This window comes from Anser anser (genome assembly GCF_964211835.1).
Source record: "Anser anser genome assembly, chromosome: 2".
Lineage (NCBI taxonomy): Eukaryota > Metazoa > Chordata > Aves > Anseriformes > Anatidae > Anser > Anser anser.
Genome location: NC_139721.1, coordinates 75378042 through 75400853, shown reverse-complemented (window position 1 = coordinate 75400853; position 22812 = coordinate 75378042). Strand labels below are relative to the sequence as shown.

General features: G+C 37.1%; 1 protein-coding gene across 17 annotated transcripts in view; it reads left to right on the top strand.

Annotated features, from left to right (window-relative positions):
- The window catches only part of SEMA5A (semaphorin 5A), a 412186-nt gene that overhangs the window by 334471 nt on the left and 54903 nt on the right, over positions 1-22812 (top strand). For all 17 annotated transcript variants that reach the window (XM_083823075.1, XM_083823077.1, XM_083823078.1 and 14 more), the window contains one exon: positions 7375-7522. In XM_083823075.1, the coding sequence (XP_083679201.1) occupies positions 7375-7522 (148 nt within the window). The remainder of the gene's footprint in view (positions 1-7374; positions 7523-22812) is intronic.

The following is a 22812-nucleotide window of genomic DNA, read 5'->3' as shown; positions in this document are numbered from 1 at the left end:
GGGCTTTGTTTTATATTCAATAGATATAATACACCTGCACTCAAATATCTTTTAGCAAGGTTTCAGTATTTTTTTTTTAATTTATTTGTATGTATATTAGCCCCTGAGCAGATCAAGTCAGCTTAAATATTGATTTCACCATCTAATGATTTTGCACCAGACTGAGCATTTTGTCATTAGCTCAGAATCTAAAATTCAGACCTCTGATTTTATCATACACGTACCCAAAAGTTTTTAATTTGTTATTTATGTCCTAGGAACTTTAATAGAAATTAAACATTTATTTAGGTCAAACTAGAATATATTCAGATTCACTACAACTCTTAGATGGGTTTATTATCTTGTTTCCTGAGGCATGCCAAAAAGTTAATAGCAGAAGACTGGTGCTGGTGTAAGAATTTGGATTACTGTAGACATCCATTACAAGAGATCGGTGTGGATACATTTCCTGTCAATATATACTTGCAGTTTACTTCTGTGCTTCTGTAAAATACCTCCACATGACCAAAGGAGAAGGGTTGCTTTTGAGATCAAAGTAAGATTCGGTAACCTGTATGGTGAGTTTCAATGGGGGATTTAATTAAACAACAGCTCTGGCATTTCCTCAGAAAGAGATTCCAGTGAAGGGAATTTGCATCACACATTTATGGATTGACATAAAATAAGGAACCTGGCTTCTCTAACTCTAAATGTAGTGGATTGGTATTGTAGAACATGTGAACACTTGCTGTTTCAGAGCCATTAATATTTACCATTTCATCACAGAGGAAGAGCATTTTGATATTTTGGAAATTGCTTTCTGAAAATAGTTTGCCCAACCAAAAAGCTGTTCACCAAATGTAGAATTATGTCTGCTGTCACATAGCTCTGTCCTAGCATGAATAACAGTTATTTTCTTGAACTGAGAGGTCAGTCCAGGGCAGGATACAATAAGACTGGATACAGAAGAAAAGAGTTTAGTTTGAATAGACTTTTTGGTGATGGACTATGAATGTTAGCAGTTATTGTTCATCTTAATTTTAACACAGAATAGTCCAAGACGGAGTTTCAGAGAAACACAGAAAGCTGTGAGAAATACTTATCTGATTATAAAAGAAAATGTCCAGTATTAAGACAATGGATGCACTGAAAAAACAGTTACAAAATGGAAAGTGATACTTACAATGAGTTGAAATAATTACTTAGAAGGATTGAATTTTGGTACGCAGTTGTTCTGAGCAAACAGAAAGCTTAAGTTGCTCTGCTTTTGTAGCCTGCAAGTTACTTGTACTTTCCCTCTTTCATCCATTTCAGCAGCAGTCTGGGATTATGTGCCAGTAAGTTTACTGCAGGATGCCTTTTTTCTCTCCCAGTTCCTCTGTAGCTGTTTCCTTTCTACATGAAACACCCTCCACTCCCACCAGTCCTGCATTGCCTTATCAATGTGCCTCTCACTCATTAGCTTGCTCACAGCTAACTTTCATACCTCTACCCTGATTTTTGTTAGGCTGTCCGCGATACTTTAGTGTGCTGATGCTTTTAGAAGGGTAATACGTATTTTATTTCAAGAAAGTGTGGTATGTTAGGACATTTTGTTACACCATTTGTGAAGCAGCTTTTCTAGAGGAACAAGGTATCCTAACAGTTATTTCCCAGGGTTTTGTCAATGGCAGGCAAAGCACTTGGATCTTTTCAGAGCTGTATAAAGTGGAGTCCTAGGAAACTTGCCAGGCAGGGCCCATCCACCACCCACAGCAAGGGAGCAGAGCAAGCCTGGAGATTGTGGCCGGGTTCAACCAAGCATCTGGGTCATAGGTGATACTATGTTGATGAGGCAGTCTGAGATCCCACTGGGAATCCAAACTACAGTCCTGAAGATCCCTGGCTGACCTTAAATAGAGCTCCTGGGCCCGTGGGTGAGGTTGGTTGCTGCCATTAAAGCTTTTTGAGTGCCCTCAGGGCTCTAACAGCTTGTGGAGAGTTTTGAGCTGAGGGCAATGGAGTACCAGTATTTGTAGTAGCGCTAATTCACTGCTTCCCTTCAGCGCCAGTGGAGTTACATCTGTGTCGGGTGGACACTGTGCACTTGAGAACTGGGCCCAGTACATTTAGGCAGACTGAGCAAGTAGTCTACATGCAGTACTTTATAAGAAATGTTTTTGCTTCCAGTGTGACAATAAGCAGCGTCTCAGATTTTCTCGTGGAAATTAATGAATGTTTATAAATAGCCCAACATTTTACTTTCTTAGTGGGCCAGCCCATGAGTAAGGTGAATATTTGTAGTTTTACTAAAAATTAGTATTAGGTGATTTACACGCTGTGTGCTTTTGTCTTTACAAAAGTACACATTCATGTCACCTTCACACGTTTAGGAGATTAATTAAGGGATTCAGTTCCCACAATCAACATTGTGCCAAGTTTTGGAACAGCTTTTCAACAAACACTGTTTCCAGTAGAAATCCAGTGCATAATTACATAAAAATAAACACAAAAAGACAGCTTATTGCTGAGGTTAATTCTCCTACAGATGTGAATGAATATTCAGTTTGAGAATATTTTTCATGCGTTAAGGGGTAAATGTTTGGCTAGGTTATGTTTGTTTTACCTCATGAAATCTGTGATCCTGCAGTGTCTAATGTATCAAGAAGATCTGTGCTTGCTGGTCATTCCCTTGAAGTCAGTGGAAATATTTACCAATTTAAAGTTTTGCAGATTGGTTAGGCTGTTGCATGCTCTAGTGCTAAAGGAGAGGGGGATGGAAAACATCTGAGAGACAGCAGCAAAGACTTGGATTACAAAGTCAATTTGCCTTGTAGAAATAGGTCAAAAATGCAGCTGATGTGTGCTTAGACAGAATATGGAGAGGGAGTAAAAATAGGATTTTAACAGAATTTGCTAATCAGATAAAATAATATTGTAATTAAGGCTCGAGATAGAAAGCATCCTGATGAATTCACTAGGGGCTTAAAAAAAATCAGTTTTTTTTTTTGTTTGTTTGTTTTCTCCCCCCGTATGTGGAATATTCACTGAAGCTGCTGGGAAAACTCTACAGGTTTGAGTTTATAGAGTCTGTAGTGTCCTGTCTTGACTTTGTCACTGAATGAAAATGCTTTCCTCTCCTTCCTGAGGAAAATGTAGCAGTACAGGCTTGTTAAGTCCACTGGTCTCCCTCTTATTGGTGCAGAACTGAGGGACACTAGAATGAGAATCCCTCGCTTCTAGTGAGTGTATTCCTCTTCTATTACAAAGGAAAAAAGAAAGAAAAAAAAGCTGAGCAAATCAGAATTAGAAAAATGAAGTGGCTGCAGTTAAGGAGTAAACATTTGAAAACCCTGGAAATTTTCAGGTGTACAGTGTAGGAAGCAGTAGATATTGTCACATTTATTTTGTACACAATCCTCAGCAGATTCGGAACTCTTGGACTTGTTTCCATGAGAAGGAGGAAGCACTGAGAGCCAAATGTCCCATCTGTGTAGCCCTGCTTGTTTCTGAGCAGAACAAACGAGCTCGGTCTCCTTCAGCAGAGAAGATCAAACACCAAGAAGCCTTGGACTTGCCCCTACTCCCACGACTACCCTTCCTGATGGGAAGTGTGTTCTCCCATGCTCCTTGCTTTGTCTGTTCCCTCCTCTTCCACAGAAATCCCTGAAAGCACATGCCCCAGCCACCTTCCAGAGTCTCCTGGGTGGGGATTTCTGTTGATGCAGCAATCTCTTTCCAGAAAGGCATGTGTGTGCGTCATATGTCTGCCTTCAATTAAAGGAATCCAGCATTCCCATCAACCTCAGCACAGTCTGTGCTTCCCAGTAAGTTAGCAGCTGGTAACCACGAATACCCAGCACCTAACAGTATTGCATGGGAATGGGTGGACAGTGATTAAGGGTAGTTTGTTTTTCTTAAATGCATACTAACATAATATTGTTCAAAATTAAGAATTATGTGTTTAAACAGAATCTCTGTGCAGAGTGAAAAAGACACATTTGTAACTGTCATGCAGTTAATGTGTTGTACTCAGTGCTGCATGACAACACTAATTTGACTAAAGTCAAATAATTTGTCTTTTTATAACACTGAAATGAATTGCTGAAATAAATTCCAGTTGTATTCTAATTGCCTGGAGAAAAAATTACAAATTACTCTAGGAACTAAAGGTTCTGGACATATCTGGATAGAGGATGCTTTCCTTTTCCCCAGTATGACAATTCCTTTATTAGGGCGTTTGAACTTGGGCTCACTGTAAGGGAAAATGGGAAAGGTCACTGTACAAAACCCACATTTCTCTAGGCTGTTCTTCTATCTGACCTCATCACAGCTAGAGATGGGATTAGGGGAGAGGGCAGTGGTTTCACAGGTCCAAGTTTCTTACATTGCGTGTTTTGTTGAATTACTGTAAAATGTTAGCCCTGTGGGTCCTGAGAACAAAATTAAGAGGGGAAGAAAGGGCAAAAGGGAAAAAGGGTTACTGAGTGACTTGAAATGCAGCCAAGAATCAATATAATGAAACTTGGCTCAAAGCCCCTTGCTGTAGCACAGCGCTCAAAGATCAATTGCAGAGATGTATCTAATTTTGAAAACATACCTGATGTTTTTAGATGTTGTCTGGCTGAAATGAAAATCAGATTCCACTTGTATACTGTGATTTTTATTCCTTTCCTGAAAAAAAATAAAAATTAACAATCAGTTTTGTCTTTTTTTTTTTTTTCCCCCCTGACTTGAAGGTAGTAGTTGCATGGGAATTTTAGTGGTTTTTTTTCTTTTTTTTTTCTTTTTTTTTTTCCTTTTTTTTTTCAGTTGCATCTTGTAGTTTCAACTGTAACTTTAAATAGTACTGGTTAGCAGAATTGCCAGTCTTTGAAGTGCTTAGTGTGTCAATTGTTAGGCTCCACTCTGTCTTCCACTTAAGAGAGAGAGCAGGTGATAGAGCACAATGGCATTAAGAGGCACTGTGTAGAGTCAGGAATCTCATCTGAATGAGATTTGTCACACCTGACTTCAAGTGTCCACGATGTGAGTGTTCATGCATGAGTGAGATGGCTGAACTTCCACTATAGTTTATAGAACTCTAGGCAATACAGGCAGTGGAGAACAGACTAATTTGTTTCATTCTACTATATATTCCTAAATTGTGCCAAATTAATGATTCTAGCTCTGTAGGTTGTATCAACAAAATTTGAATTGGCAGTATGGAATCTTCGATGTCAATCTCTCACACAACCCTTCTAATTATTATAGAGAAATCAGTACATTGAGGACTGTATTTGTGTGACCTGTATTAGACATTTACTTTATGGTGACATAATTCACGTCTTTTAAAAGATTGTTTCTTTCCATGAGCTGTTGCTCAAGTTTAGATGAGTACTTCATTTCTAGAGAGCTACATTGTATGTGTCTATATTTTAAGGTGATATGAATCCCACCCTTAGTTTCACTTTTTGCGTGGCTGAATATCAGTAATTGTCAATTTCATGGCAGACTTGCTTAATCCCATGTGTGTATCCCAAATTAATTTAGCACATCTCCATTCAAAACTAATTAAAATATGCAAAATATGTACTCATTTAAATAAATAAATGGTGATGTTGCATGTAAGTTTCATTGGGTACACATTCTCAACAAATGATCACAGAGACCAGCTATCACAAATATTCCCATAAATGAATGCATGTGACAGAGAATATGCATGCAGCTGTTTGAGTTTTTTGAGAAGAATATCCAGTCCCAGAACATTCCTCTGCATCTTTAGGGGTAGCATAATGTGAACTGTGAATTGCAAATAATGAACATTCAGGAAAAAAAAAAAGTTTATGCACAAACTATGGTTGAAAAGACATTTAACCAAATCACACACAGAAGAATTCTGAGATAGCAGATTCATAAATATTGATTTTTTTTTCCCCTCAGTTTACTGGAGAACAGCAGACAAGCTCAACGCAAGCTGTTAATAGTTTACTTAACAATACAGAAACACAAAACTAAATATTGCTACCCCATTTACCCCACAGCCAACCTTTTAAATTGCAGTGGAGTTGCTCAGTCCTACAGACAAATTTTAAATCACAGGCTCCAGTGTATGTAATAAACCTACTGATATGTATATATTACACACAAACAATATTTTTTCCTTACAGACTTCTGAACATGCAAATTATTCGGTAATGAAGAATTAAAGCTTGAAGATCTTGAGGGTTTCTGGAAAAAAAAAAGTTGTTATTCTTTTTGAAAATAACAACAGTTTATACTGTCATTGTTTCTCTTTGTGTAGAAAATGAATTACTGTTCAGTTTTCATGGCAGGAGAGTACAAAGTGATGAAAGCTTGCCAGAAACACAAGAAGACAGTGGATTTTGGATGGCTGGTGTAAAAATGAGGAAGTATTGTAATAAATGGAATTGTTTGTTCAGAACAGTCAGAAATAGTAGGAACAAGAGCCATACAGTGGCAACCACAAAAGATTAGAACACTTTTGGGATCATCTGCTTTCCGAATGCTTGTTGTGGCTTTGCTTCATCCCAAATAAGACCTTGGCCCCTTTTTGAGTCCCAGTTGTGCTCACTGATAGCCCAAACCCTTTGAATCCACACAGAGGGGCTTTACCAAGCAGTGTATGCTACAGCCAATGTCAGTAGATGGCACACTCTAAAAATCGGGAATCTTAGGTTTTTACAAAAAAATTTTAAAAAATCACTAAAAGTTGGGACCTTCCTAAATGTCTGAATGTCTTTTAACAGTAACGATAACTCTGTAATTAGATATTCCTATTTCCCTCGAGAACTCGGAAGCCCCCTGAATCAGTTCGCAGCCCACTGGGAAATCTTTCAAGGATTATAATAGCTAAAAACACCCCTTAAAAGATAAAGCAATAACACTATCAGAACAGTACAGTTCTCTATGCCTAGAGTCAATGTTTCAGTTTTTAATGTACCCATAAAAGTGGAGTCACTGTAGAAAGCCAAATGCAAGTTTAGCTTTCTGAAGAGGAGAGAGATGGATCCCAATCAATGCTTGGCTGGAGACTGATAGAAGAGTGCCTGCCTAAATGGTTATCTTTTGTTTGTTTGACTCATTTCTGCCCCAGACATATAGCCACAACTGTTATTATGAAAGTAGTTGTTAGGCTTGCTTTCGTGCTCACAGTGCAATAGTATGGTTGTATCACGTAGATAGTATTAAGGCATTGAATAAAGCAAACAAATGCTTTAAATGCTTCAATAAATTCTTAAACTCTGTGCAGTGTGATAACTGTTAGTTCAATGTTTTGTGAATAAGAGAAGGGCACTTGGTATAAAATATTTCCTTGTACAAACACCTATCTGAATAATCAAATAAAGAACTTGGAGGAGTTGTTGTCTTGATACTAAACAGATTATTTGCCTCCTTGTTTGCTTCTTCTCACAGGTACTGCAATGAGCATCTGTTGTGCCCCCCTCATGTGTTCTGGACAGGCTGGGGTCCATGGGAACGCTGCACTGCTCAGTGTGGAGGAGGGATTCAGGCTCGGCGTAGGATATGTGAAAATGGTCCTGACTGTCCTGGCTGCAGTGTGGTAAGTAATTCTCAGCTTGCCTTTCAGCAAATAGGCGTTTGCCCATGTGATGTACCCCTAACATGAATCAGTAGAGTGTGTTTGTCTGCATTGCTGGTGTGTGCTGAAATTCACAGTTTATTGGAGAAATATATATCAATCAGTTTTTATATAATGTCGTCTAGATTATAGGTTTCCTGAGGCAAGGTTGGTGCAGATGGGGGATGTGTCTTTGGCAGGTTTATGGTCTTTTTTATTTTGTTCACCAGAGTACAGGGGAACTCTTGCTATGAGCCCAGGTCTCCGGTGTCTCTGGTCCTGTACAGCAAGAAAAGGATAACTTTAAAATCTAAATAAATAGTGTGGCAAAAAGTGAATACAGATTACACAGTGATCTCAGCTTCTCAGCAGCCTAACAGCTGCCAATTTTTGAAGCTACTGTGGGACAATTTTGAGTGAATTAAATAAATTGTGAATACCTCATTTACAAAGGGAAGCATGTGGAAAAGCATGTAGGGGCTTTTTCTTACATATGAACAAGCAGAATGTTATGTTTCATGGGATGGGCACATCAAAATGGAACATTGCTTTCTTGAAGCAGTATATACATAGCAGTGTATGAGTTTTTGAGAGAAACATAGCAGAGACATGCAGAGAGCAGGGTGACACGTTCACTGCAGTACACTAGGAAAATAACCTCAGTGTGAATAGTGCTGAATGGTTAACACCATCAAAGCCAAAGGAAAGGATTTTGTTGCAGGACAACTAGAAGCTGAAGGAAAGACTTAGCAAGTGTAGGTGAATATCAGAAGATGGACCTTGGGGTGCTGTTTCATGTTACAGCTAATTTGAATTCTAGTGATGGATTGTCATGGAAGGGGATATTATGTAGAAAGCAAAATTTGAAGCGGCTGAAACCTAAGAAGAAAGATTCTGTTGCTGAATGACAGAAGGTATTGTTAATCTCCCCAGTGACCAAAATGAGCACAGCTCAAAGGAAAATTGTGGGTTCTGTTTTAGCCATGTATAGTTTAATGACCAGGCCTAATCTTGCACACTGAGAAATATGCACTGCGCTTTGTTCCAGAATACTAGACACAGAATAATCTTTATTTATTTTTTCACATATTAAACCAATCTTTACATACCTTCATTTCAGAGAGTAAATTTAATTAATTCTGAGGTTTGTCATCATCTCTAGACTATTTGTTAGCCTGGTAGTAATTCAGTACTAAAGGAAGGATCATTTGTTACCTTTCTTAATTTTAAGCTTTTGTGTATTTTCCCAGGATTTGTTCTCTTAATATTTATCCTGGTGGTAAGGTGCATTTTCATTATATTGAAAACATCCAACATTTTTTTTTCTTGTCTTTCAGCTGAACTTTAAAAATTAACCTAATAACTTTTTCAAAGTTTTCCAAAATATTTGTCTCCCCCAATGGTACACAAAAAAGCAGACATATGGCCTATATCTATTGTCAAGTCTTCATGGCTAGCATAGTAAAGAGCATAGTGTGAAAGTTTTCTGTCCCAGTCATCCCTGTTTATCCCATCTCTAGTATTCATGACTTCATGGGATGGGATAAACAGGTATTCTAGTATAACTGGTATTCATTATTCACTTGGAAAGCTAAATGATCTCAGGAAAAGATGCAATGAAAGTGGTAGTATTCTACCCTACCTACTGGATATCAGATCTGGAGTAAAAGATGTTATAAGCCATACTCTTTCACCAAGCGAATTAAAGGCATATCTGAAATAGGTTCAGGGAATTAAAATACCAAGTTCTCTATTTTTTTTTTCAATCATGAGAAGATAGCTTTAATATAAAAGAAGTCTCTCTGAGTTTCTTATTTACCTTCAGTAAAGATGAATTCAGGGAAACTTTCATAATGCTATAATAGCCTGAGTTGCCATAGGTCTTCTGCAGCTGTATGGTTTGGATTCTGCTGTCTTTGTAGTCAGGACTTGTATTCTTAAAAACCAGGAAAGAAGCATGCAGACAGAGGAGAGCATACCATTTAAGAAGAAAATAAAAATATTAGACTTCATTTCATTTTGAAACAAAAATAATTTTTTGATGCATCAGAAGTGAAGGAAGGCCTAAATGCTGTCTTGGGACCGTTCAAACTATGGTGGTTCTTTATCTTTAGAATAATTTTTCAATGGGGGGTTGGGAGAGAAAAACAACCACAGCTGTTTTCTTAAGAAAGGGTCTTCATCTTGTTTGCCAACAGTATCAGGGGACCAGATTTTTTGTCGTGTGAGTACCTACCTCTTCTGTTTACCAATCTGAGACCAGGCTGTGGGTCTGTAGTACAGCCAACCTTAATCTATTTAGCTGTTCTCATTTTGCTGCTTTTACCATATCCATAGCAGTTTTCAGTGTCCACCTGATGATTTCTACTACGTAATTTTTGGTCAGCATTTTTCCTCCTTTTTAGCTCTGTTGTATTGCTGTTAGTCCATAACAGCACAGCAGGTGACTACTTGTGTTTTGCTTTATTCTCATCAGCTGGTTCCTTGCTGTATCTCATATTCAACCAAGGCAGAATTCAATCAAGACAATTGGATATTTTAACAGTACTTAGCAGAGAGTTCTGTGCAGCTATTGCAAACTTAGCATCTTATAAAATAATAACAAACCTTTTGATGCATACAAATATTCCAAAGATAGAACAACATGATGGCATTTTAAAGATGCATCTCTCACTGAAGTTTACTCAATACATGAAAATAGATGACCAGAGACTAAAGACCAAAACCATTTAAGCATTTATGCTGAATACAGAAGACCATAAACTTTTATGATATATGAGAGCTAGACCACAGAGACTCCTAAAGGTCAAAAACATGAAGTTTGAAATCAAAATCTGGAGCCATAAGGACCTGTCAAGATCTTTATGCTAATCAAAGTTAGTACAGAATGCTGGAAATTGTCTAATGAGAGAGAGAATTGTCACAGCCAAATTTAAGAGCAGCCAAAATCAGGTAATTGAAAGCTTAAGTGGATGACAAAACAGGTATTACTCTAATGTATTCAGGTGATACATGTGCTAGAGATACACTGTGAAATTCTGTGGACTGAGTTAATATGACTCAGAGGACAAATCTCTTCAGATTTTACAGCATACTTGGGTAAATTGTACGTTTGCTTCAGAAAGCTCTTCTTTTCCCCTGAGAAGCATAATCTCAGTTGAATTTGCCTCAGGTCAGTAATAAAAAATAAATTATTTTAAGAATTATTCCTAGAATAGGAATTCTAGTCCAAGGCTCCAGTTGGGTGACATACATTGTGTATTTGTGTTCTCATTTCAGTCATGCTAACATATGCATTAATTTTATTATTGTAATGGAAGTCTGGTAAAGAGTATATACTTTACATATACCAAAACAAAGCATGTTAGATTTTTCTGTGAAATAGAACAAAGGCAGGTGGTTTTTTTTGTTCCTTAGAAATAGTTGCTAGTGTTGCATTCATATTTTTTCATTATTATTTTAATGTTCCAGAATTGTGCTGAAAAGCAGGGAATTCTGTATTCTAAAGTTTCTGTTATGACACAAGATAAAAAAAAAAAGTGTCTTGGAAAAACAAATGTCAGAAATGTTTTCTTTCATTAAGTTTTTAAAAGGAATTTGAAAATTTAAGGTTTGCAGAAATACTTTGTCCATCAGAAAGGACACAGTCTGCCTTTAAAATATTTGCCATATCCCAAAATAAATTCCAAACGCCCATTTAAGCAACAAGAGAACAGAAAAGATTGTTATTATGTTATTTATTTATTTATTTAAGTTTCTGCCTGATCTCTGAGTTAAGGGAAAATACTCCATCATCTATTGCAAAACCAAAAAATGTATTCTCACAAATGTGAGGTACAAGAAATTACACTTTTTCTATGACATTTGACAATTTCATGCTCATTTCCTTTTCAAATCTTTTCTTTTTTTCTCTCTATATTGTAAACTCCATTGAGTATTAGTTGTTTCTTGTATATTTTAAATGTTTAGCAAACTAGAGCCTGCCTTCTTCTGATGATGTACGTACAGCTGCAATTATAACCAATATCAAGTAATTTAAAAGGTTTAAAAAAATCACAAGAAATAGTTTCAGAAAATGCTGGCGTATTGAAAAGTGGTACATGTGGCTCTCAACTCCGTCAATTCACTACAACCTATGGCAATTGACAATGACTGCAATTTTGTTCTGAGGTTCCTATAACAAGGTCCTAAAACAGTCTCTTTCAGGGACTTCCAAGTCATGTGCAATGTTTTCTTTTATGGATCAATTACTGTTGTTTTGAAATCTTTTTCAAACCTAGTTGGACGTGTTGCCCTAAATATGTATTCTCAAATTCAGGAGCTTTGCCCTTGATGGGTATGTATGATACAGATGACGTGAGTTGGATTCAGAATCCTAGATCTTATTTAAAATACCATAGGAAACAAATTTTAAGGTAACTGTGCATAAGCTTTCCCAAGGCTTTCACTGTAGGGAATGGCTTTGTTCCACAAAGTCAGGTGAAGGCCACGTGCCTCTGTCCATGTAAGGGGTCTTATTGATCAGAGATTGGAGACCTGATTTGATACATCCAGAACTTTCCATGCTGTTTCCTAAAATGCCAAGTTCACCAGTGTCCTGTTACAGCTGTTGCTATTTGTTACGGTTTTCAGCAGCTCCCATGCTGTAGATCACAGAATCATAGAACAGCTTGGGTTGGAAGGGACCTTGAAGATCATCTAGTTCGAAACCCCCTGCCATAGGCAGGGATGCCACCCACTAAATCAGGTTGCCCAGGGTCTCATCCGACCTGGCCTTGAACACTCCTGGGGATGGGACATCCACAGCTTCTCTGGGCAACCTATTCCAGTGCCTCACCACCCTCTGAATGAAGAACATCCTTCTAACCTCTAATTTAAATCTCCTGTCTTTTAGCTTAAAACCATTCCCCGTTGTCTTGTCATTGTCTGCCTGAGCAAAGAGTTGCTCTCCATCTTTTTTATAAGCCCTCTTTAAGTACCAGAAAGTTGCTATAAGGTCACCCCAGGGTCACCCCACTCTTCTTTAGGCTGAACAGCCCCAGCTTCTCTCAGCCTTTCTTCAAAGGAGAGGTGCTCCAACGCTCTGATCATCTTCGTGGCCCTCCTCTAGACCTGTTCTAACAGATTCACATCCTTCTTGTGCTTCTTGTGTGTTCGATTGGAGAGCCATCTTACTAGCAATATGAAATTGCACCAAGTTGCATGAAAAATACTGGTTCATTAGAGGACAAAAACTTAAATTAGTTCCCACCTTCAGAGACAGAGTTACTGCTGAGTCCCTTATTTGCTCCAGGTTGCATCAGATGCTGGTCAGTGAGTATGCATGTTAGCACACATGCAGTTTGTGACTAGCCACTGCATGTCTTTTAATTTTAGTGGTAGGACTGCTAAGTCCTACTGGCAGGAGATGTGGGAAGGGGAAATGAAAGAAGGAAAATTTTTGAAGTCTTGAAATATAAACTTACAGGAAATCAAGCTTTATTAGTCGCTTATGGAACTACTTATTACATACGTGTAGTGTAGTTTTCTTTGATACATAAATAGTATTTCCATGAAATCAGAATTGACAGCAGAGAGAACTGTAAACACAAATAAATAAATAAATAAATAGTGATTTTAACAGAGAGACTAAAAAAGAACAACATATATGACTCCCAGTGTTTCTACCAGTCTATTCTGGGAGAAAGTTTCTTCCTATCCTCTATCTAGAAATCACTAGAGCAGGTTACACCAGATAGCCATCTAGTAGCACATCTGGTATTTTCTGTACTCTTTCAGAGTACCGGCTTAACCCACTAACTCCAGTTGCAACCAGTCTCAGGTGCCAAAAAGTAGACAAGGAAAATGGTAAAAACTACATAGAAAATCTGTGTATGCAAAATAATCCTTCTTGATCCCTGGAAGCACCTGACTAAAACTCATAATATGACAGTTGGTTATAGTATTTACTATGCTATAGAAATGCACCAATTTATAGATAGTAAATGTATTGGAACAGTTGTATGATCCACTTATTTTTTAAGGGCATCTGAGACCAAAGGCAGAAGTGAAACTCATGTAGTTCTACCTTGTGTGTTTTATGTGGAGTGAAGAAGGAGGAACAAAGCAATCTCTGTCCTGGAGTAATATGTTGGGAGGGAGAGGGAATGGTAGACAGCTGTTGTGGTTTTTTTTGTTTTTTTTTTTTTTTATTCGTTTGTTTAAGAGAGAAAAGGATAGCAAGCCTCATATCTACATTTATCTAAATTAAAGGAAAAGAAGAAAGTGATGCAGGTGGAGAGGAGCTGTTTCACCTGATCTCTGATTTTCAAAATGCCAAACAACTTCAGGGTATAAAATAACTAAGATGCAGAATGGAAAGTGGAAATCAATTCCTTAATATACTACTAAAGTAGACTACTTCATACATTTCTAGCATTATTTTTCAAGAAGATTACAGGGTCTTTTTTGACAAGCAAAATGCAACAGCTTCAAAGTATATGATTTTAAATTTGTGATACGGTGTTACAAGGAAGGATGATCATTGAAGTGATATACTAGCAAGAAGATGTAGGAGTTGAAGGGTGTATCTAACCAGGCATACTCTAGTGGGTTGTCATGGAAGAGGATATGTGAGATTATTGTGAGATTACTCTAGATTTCCTAATGGAAAGAACTTGGGTTCTAAGGAAAAAAAACTTATTAATTTTCTTAGTAATACTGGCAGAAAAATTTGGATTACATTTGCTGGTGTCCTGAAGTTGGGAGGCATCATCGACGCAGAGCTTGATTTGGTTGTTTTATAGGCATTGCTAGATGTCTCTGAGTAATATAAGCGAAAGGAGTTGTATCATAATTGCAAAGTCATAGAGTTTCAAGGAATCTCCTACTCTCACCTTGAAGCACAGTGAAGTACAAGATAGGAGTCGGGTGCACAAGTTGTTTATAATACTAGCTAAAAGCCAGAAAAGTTATGTACCAGTGAAAAAATGCAGATTTGGTTTTAGCATTTAGGATGTTTCAGAAGGGCATTTCCAATAAAGACAAAGGTAGTCTAGGGTTTTCCCATAAACAAATCTCAGAAAGGCTGACCACAGCAGTCCAGACTGAAGCTAGTTGGAATCACATTGCAAGGAATGGTTAGTTCTCCATCACTGCTTATCTTCACTTACATTCAAAGTGGAGCTTATTTTGAAGCTGAATTTTTCTAATTCCCTTGAATTAAGGACTGAAGTCATTGGATCATGTTATAATTTCCTCTACAAATTTTAGAAATCTCTTCCATCACAAAGCTGTCTTTGTAAGTACGCAAACACCTTAATTTTACTGCAGGTAGCTCAGCAACAACCTTAGGGCATTGTGCAGTTACAATCAAAATGGGGAAAAAGGGTGCATGACACACCACATGGAAAATTATGCCAGAGGCATGATAGAGCTGTTCTATAAATCTGTTCTGTAGCCACACTTACTGTTCTTAAAGGAAAGTGGTAGAAGGGGTACAGCCCTAGGAAATTTCCAGAGAAAGCCAAAGGCTGGGATTCTGATAAATCAGAATAGATAGGGTTCTAGTGTAAAAAGGACTAATATTTAAAATAATGACAGATCTGGAGAGAAAACACTGGGATTTCTGTGCACTCTGTATTGTAATATACTGAATTTTAAGGTATTATGAAGCCAAGTAATGGAATTAAATTCTATTCAGGGCATTGTTACGTGATGCAACTTGTTGCAAGACATTGTTGAGGCTTAAATCTTAAGAATAAAAAAAACCTATTCAACAACTCTATACAAAGTGTGCAATATCAGGCTGAACTACAGTTATAATAAATAAATTAAAAAAAAAAAGCTTAGGTAGCATAGTAAATCACATTTTAAACTTTTAAATCTTTTTTTTGAATATGAAGAGTCTGGTTGTTCTGTGCTTTGAGCATTCCACTTATTTCTGTGCTGTCCTTTGACAATAACCAGAGACAACATGTCTGATCTAGAATGGCATTTCTAATGTTCCTCTTTTTAATTTATTATTGAATAAGCTTATAACAAACTGTTCCTCTCATTATTTTGTTCCTTTTAGCCTTAGCCTCCTGTAGTTAAAATGCTACAGCGCAAGCATAGTTATTAACAGGTTAAACATTTTATACCAAAAAGTGTACTCACATGTAGACCTGATGGCTAACACAAAGCAGTGTTTTGTTTCAGACTTTTGACCTTAATAAGTTGAGGGATGGGTGAAGCCTGAAAAAATAATATGCACTGTTGCCGTTATAACTTCACTACTTCAGTGAGTGTTGAAAAGTGTAAGATTGATTTGTTAGCTGAGCTAATTGGCAGCAGCCTTTAGCCATCAGAGTGCAATTAAATGGATCTCTATCCAAAATCATGAGGTTTATCTGACAGGTTTTGTTTTCACTTAGTCTCAGAGTGTTATAGTAATTTTTAATTTATTAGGCTGTGGTAGGATTCTGCTTTTCAATGAAAATAGTGTCAGGAAGCCCTATTCTTACCTAAGTTATATCAGGTTGGGACATCATTTTATATAAATTTGGGAATATTTATTGAAGAAGTTAATAAAAGTACCATTTTTTTCCTCCTGGGCTGATTCCTTCATCCCTTCCACATTCAATTGTTGGCTTAGAAGATTTCTGCACTAATACTATAGCCAGCAAATACAAGGCTGTAAGTTACTCAAAGCCTCTGACAAACATGTTCATAAGCCTTAAAAAAAGGCAAACATACATTTTCATTGTGTTTATTCATCCTTTTGTATCTTCAGTGTGTTGTGATTCTGAGTCCATTGTAGCATACTGAAATATATTTAGGCCTAAGTATTCCAGTAGATGGGATTGTATTCTTCATGTCTGAAAATATAAGTTCATATAAGCACTGAGCATATTTACCATTATACACAGTGATTAGCCTGTATGGCTTAAAGGGCAGGATGTATTTTCACAGTCTCACTACACTTTATGGTACTGAAAGCAACATCACATAACATTTTTTTTTCTGACTGAGTAGTACAGCTGAAAGTAAAATGATGAATCCTGCAGATTCCAGGGCAGCATTTTTTTCATCAGACAATACTTATAACATCAACTGAAACATCTGAAAGGTGAATGAATTTGAAGTCATAAACCCAGCCCTTTCAATTTACAACACAAAAATCCTCCGCTTTGTTACTCATGATGATTTCTAAAATGAGAGATCAGTGAAGCATTTATGACCCTGTAAAGATAAAGACATTGATTTATCTTTCCTTTGAACTAGGTGAAGCCCCTGTGCAGACTGGGAGTGGTCCCAGAATACAGTTCTTGTTTTCTTTGTCCAGAGATGTTCCAAATGGAGAGAAGCAGCTGTAGACTATACCTTTAGTTTTCAGCTATCACATTCAGAGGAAGCACAGACTCATTTCATCTCTTTGGGCTTTGAATTAGTCCACTTAAGGAAAAGTGTAAAATAAACTAATTTAAAGTTAACATGCTAGCTCTCCTAGCAATTTACTGGCATTTCAAATGGAAAGTCAGCCAGGTCGTCAGCTGGTACAAATTCATGACACCCTGTTGATTCCCTCTGGGATGCATGAGAAAACTTGCAAGTTACAACTTGACTATTAATCTCAAAATTATGGACATTTCTGCAGGATAACATGGTCATAGGAGAACCTAAATGCTTTCACCATGTTCCTTAACTCAGACTCACTGGTAACTCTTTGTTCATCCTGCCATGCAGGTGGCAGGGTGTTTCTTCTCCACTGTGCCAGCATGGAGGCTGCAGAAGTACTGATGAGAAACAGGCTGTGCCAGGGATAGTACCTGAGCCACTCGTTTCCTTCATGGATAGAGAAGAAGAGGAAAATGTAGATCTCTCCCTAGATCCCATGGCAGTACGTCTACTTTGCCTGTTGTGCAGGGGGGATTGCTGGATGCCAGGTCAGCTACGAGACTGCTGTGCAGCCAAGACAGAGTCATAGAATGTTTTGGCTTGGAAAGGACCTTTAAAGATACAAGTCCCCTGCCATGCTCAGCACAAGACTCTTTTGTATGATTGCTACTTTACTCCCAAGCAACCCCGTATTTTTGTACATCAAGATCATTTTATGACTGTACTGGCTGATTCTAAGATTCTTTATGAAAGGGTATGTGTATGTTAGTGCATGTGGGGACATTGTATATAAGGCTCAGATCTGCAACATGGCAGGTTTGATATTTGGCTCTTCTATTTTGCTGTTCTGGTAATGTAATAATAGTGTGAATGTAACTCCTGGTAAGAAAAAAATAATTTCCTGTAGCTGATCTTATTCTGGTCCCATCCCAGTCAACACAAACTATAAGAAAAAACATTAGAGTTAGGCAACAGACTCACCTGCTCTCTTGGCCTTACCCGACTTAGCTACATCTTTGGACAGCCTTGAATGATATAGCCCGGCAGAAGTCCAGAGACTGTTTGTGGTTACTCTATGAATAAAACCAAGATGTATAATCCTGCTTTAATATGAAGTATGTTCACTCTATGTAAAGCATGAAAGACATTCAGTCAGAAGTTTCTAAAATTTTCCGGCTATTGCTTAGAAAACTAGAATTATAGTATATGCATTCATGTAAGAGCATGTAACCCTCTTCACAAATTCACTAAGCTCTGTATTAATAGCAGTTAATTTATGTGTTCTATCCCTTCTTGAAAAGCTGATCCAGAATCCCTATTCATATATTGAAGCACTTGTGTGAGATAGCTTGGCAGCATGAATATTTTGTTAAAGAGACTTTAAAGTACTTAGAAAAAGAATTAATATCAGTGCATATAATCTGCTTCTGCAATGAAGGGCTAAGAGGAATATTAGACATATAGTGAAATCTAACATCAGCAATTTTCTATGAAGTATAAAAATGATCCAAGACACAGAATGTGAAGAAAAAAAAAAAAAGCAAATGCTGTATTATAGGAATTAATCCATCAAAAACCTGTCTGAAGATCATAAAATTTAATTTTGGGGAAAAAATGGTGAAGAATGGAGTCTTTTAAGTGTCTTTAGTAGGAGAAATGTTTGCACCTCTTTTTTTTTTTTTCCACAGAATGATTGACGTTTTATTTGCCACTTAGTTTTCTAGGTGTAACTGAAGCAGTAAAACAATATGAGATGCCCTAAACATAAAGTCAATTCGGTCTTCCATGACAGTCACAAAATGTCAAGAAAAAATAATTTATGTTGCCTTAAGTTTTATAGGAAGAATAGTTGGCACAAGCAGAATTTCATGTGTTGTGAGAGGCAAGTGGGGAAGAAAGTAAAATTTAAATCATGAGACTGCAAGGTTTAAAAAAAAAAAAGTATTCATCTTTGCCAAAGTCACAGAAAGGCTTTGCCAAAAAATAGTCTGACAAATAGAGATGAAAATGGTCTGTTAATCTTTTGCGTTTGATAAGGTAGGCACCCTTCACTATTTGGGGGAAATTTTTTGGCAGGTTTAGTTCTTAGAACTGCATTCTGCCTGCAGTATTAGCCTGGTGCAATGTGTGCACTTTCTTAAGTATGCACTTTCCCTTTTCCTCTGCAATACCCCCTGGTGAGAGCCTTTGCAATGTCTTCCTGAAAGTAGACAGCATTTTAGATATAAAAGTACTTCCAGTGCTGTTGAATATGTTTAACCACACAGGTGTCAGCGCAGACCGTGTTGGACACCTTTCCTTGTGAAAATTGACCATGTATTTCTCTCTTCCATTTCCTATCTTTTAACCAGTTTATTATCCATGAAAGGGTAGTAGCTTTTCTCTTAGTTTGTGACTGCCAATTTTCCTGAAGAGGCTTTGAGAGACATTGTGAAATGCCTTCTGGAAATCTAAGTACACTGACTGTATCAACTTACTTCCTTTACCTATGTTAGTTGACTCCTTCGGATACTCTGCAGTCTCTCAAAAATAATGTCAGACTTACCACCTTCCAGGCCTCAGATGGGAAAGGAATTGTAAGCAAAAGGCTGTCTGCCACTAGTAACAGTTTAATTGTTTCTGATTCCTTAATTATATTCTTTGGTGGCTGTTAGGTTTTTTTTGTTTGTTTCATTTTGTTATTTGTTGCATAATGTCTCCAACACAGACAGAAAAATTATGAACCATCCCTGTTGTGGTATTGCCATTTCTAAATGCCTCTTGTATGCCTTTATAATATACTGGGCCTACAGATTGCTTAGCAATCTCTCTGTCCATAATACATTTTGAAGCAGGGTTGACTTCTAGTTTTTATACCTTTTGAAGTTCCTCCTTAAATTCTTTTTTGGCCTCCCTTATTCATGTAATGTGCAGATTTCAATATTCTTTCCATTCATTTTCCATTTGTACAGAACTTTTTGAAGAGTGACTTAGTACTTTTAATAACCTTTCTCTCCCAGCTGTTTACCTCTGCTGATTTCTTTTCACTCTTTCTCGGATTTCACTCATTCTCAGACAGCACACATTTGCTCCCTGTCTCTAACACAGTGCCTGTGATGTTCTTGTAGGACATTGCTGGTTCATGTCCCTGATTCAGGTCCCTCGTCAAAAGCTGTACTAAACTCACAGCTATCTTCTTTGTTCTTTTGTACTCCACAGAAGAGGTCAGGGACTAGTCCCTTAATACTTTTCTCTTGAGTAGAGTCACTTCTCAAGAGAGCAGAAAGCAGCAAATAAAGTTATTTTTTTGTTTCTCTGGCAAACAAACAAACAAACAGTTGTCTAAAATACAGTGTTTTGTTTTGTTTTGTTTTGTTTTTTTCCACTGTATTTGTATTTCTTAACCTTGGGCACCTAAAGCAGGAATCTAGTCTGCTTAGTGAAGGTCAGAGTTTTCCTGTGGAGGGACATTTCAAAACTGCTGAACTGGGCAATAGCTATATTACACTTTAAAAGAACAGACAAACAAAAACATCTCACCACCCACACTTCTGCCTTGGTAAACTTATGCTGGCTAAAAGAGGTCAAACAAAAGGACTCAGAACCCATGTTCTGTGATAGCAATGAAGTAAATACACCATTTTGTTTCTGCAGTTCTTCAGAATGATGTTATACTCCATATGGAATCACAAACATAAACACAAAGTGTTTTAGTGCTTGATTGTCACTGCAAAAACAGGGCCTCATCCAAAAGGCAGTTTTGTCTTCCTTTGATTTCAGGGATGTCTGGTTCAATCTCAGACTTTGTCATTCTGACTGCTTTTTAATAAAGATAAGAACTTGCTTATAAATGGATTACCAGCAATCAAAGAATTGGTTAACATTATCGTCAGATGATTCTTTTCATGATTTGGATGTTGGAGACTTTTGTTTGTTGGCTAGTTTAATTGTCTTTTTGGCATCCTTTTCTGTGTACACAATTCAACAAGTATAAAAAAGATATATTTTTTCAATCTAACTTAATACCATAAAATTGTGACTTACAAAGATCCAGTTAAATAGATATCCTGTGAAGCTTTAAAGTTGTTATATTCTTTTAGTGAAACAACATTAAAGGCTGGGAGAGTCTGAACAGTCCCCAATGAATTCACTTTCCAACTCTGTAAATGCACAAAATCAAGTACTTACTCATTGGAATAAGGAACGTGATTAAAAAAATAAAAAGCTCCAAACCCCACAGCTGGAGCACAGATGCCAACAAACATAACTTTGATGCTTCACAGATGATTTTGAATACAAAGGTGTTCCAATTGATTCCTTCCCTACATTTTCCTTGGAAAGAATTTAAGTGCTCTGTGGTTTGTTTGTTGTTTGTTTTTTTTTTTTGTTGTTTTGTTTTAAGTGGTGAAGAGATTATACAAGTTCATGAAGAAAGGCTTTTTTTTTCATAAATTGATGCATGCTTATTTGATTCCATTAATTAAAATTAAGAAACCACATGTCCATATATTTTTAAGCTTACAGTACAAACTCAGTTTTCAGTGTTTTTCTGGATGTAAATTTTGAAAGGTAACTGAGGAAGTGGTATAGCCATGCTGTTGTAGAAAACTCATAAATGTTTAACTCTGCAGAGTTTATATAATATCAGGAGGCTTTTTTTTTTTTTTAACCTCTCAAAACAGATAGGCCTTTAAAGACCACCTCTAAAAAACTTTCCAGTTAGAATCTAACAGTGGAGTCCAACTTTCTGTTACTGTTGAAGCTAGACAGACAAGTTGTATATCCATATATAGAGATAAATCTGTGACATATTCTTGGTTGAAATGCACATTTGAAAATACACATTTCTTAAATGTGTGTATGCTCAGGAAGTACCTGAGAGTTGAGCACATTGTAAGCTTTTAGTGAGAATTGAAAGCACAGCCATATGGGGACACCTACCTGCTGGAGATTAGGTTAATTCAGGTTTGTATGGATGGCTGCCTGAGGTAAAGGATACTGGAGGAGAAGGCCACAAAACTGATTATGAAACGTTCAAAAGGATTTTTGAGCTCTGACTTGACTGAGTCCCTGTAACTCATACTGGGGTCAGGCTCTTCCTTGGAGAATGCACATTCATCTAGTGTTCTTGAAAGCCATTTTGTTGTAGAGGAGAGATTTATGGAAAGAATGGCTATACCTGTTTCAGCTAGTGGCCTAGTTCATGGCATTGTTCTTACTTCTGTTATCTTTGAATAGTGCCAATCATTGCATGAGATTGGGATCATTTAATTCAACAAAAGTGATGAATGAATGACTTCTATGAATTACTGCCAATAAAACTTGCATCTCAGTCACTGGAAATCTTGTACAGTCCCCACTATAATTGAAAACCTTTCATAACAGGACTTTGAATCATATTGGCAGTATTCCAGGTTACACATGCGTATTAGATGAAAAAAAAAAAGCATTGGGAAACGTAAAGGTTTATCTTAAATAGCTTGTTCAATTACAATGCTGTTATTTTCAAATCAACAACCAAGGAATATTAACTGTAATGCCTGTGTTACTGAAAGAACATTTTCCTGGCTTTCTGAATTGTGATGTCCCCATTTTCCTGTCCTTAAAATATGTCTAGGACAGAACAGTGTGCATTCAAAGATTTGGAGTACTATAATTAATGTTTAAAAAAATCTAGATTTAGGGAAAAGAATTCTCAACACATTTTTTTAAATTCAGAGCATTTTTGAAAAGGCTTAAAAGTTAAAAATAAGTCTGGAGGATGTGTACTGGTGAGGAAGAAGCAGATGAAACAACTGATAGGGTACGATGAATGCAGTTTAATCTACACTAGCACATCCTACAACTTCATAGTTCACCACTTATTGTCACAGTGAGATCTTGAACTAAGGAAACTAGAGTTAAATTGTGCTGAGACTTCTGTTGCTGTTCTCTCC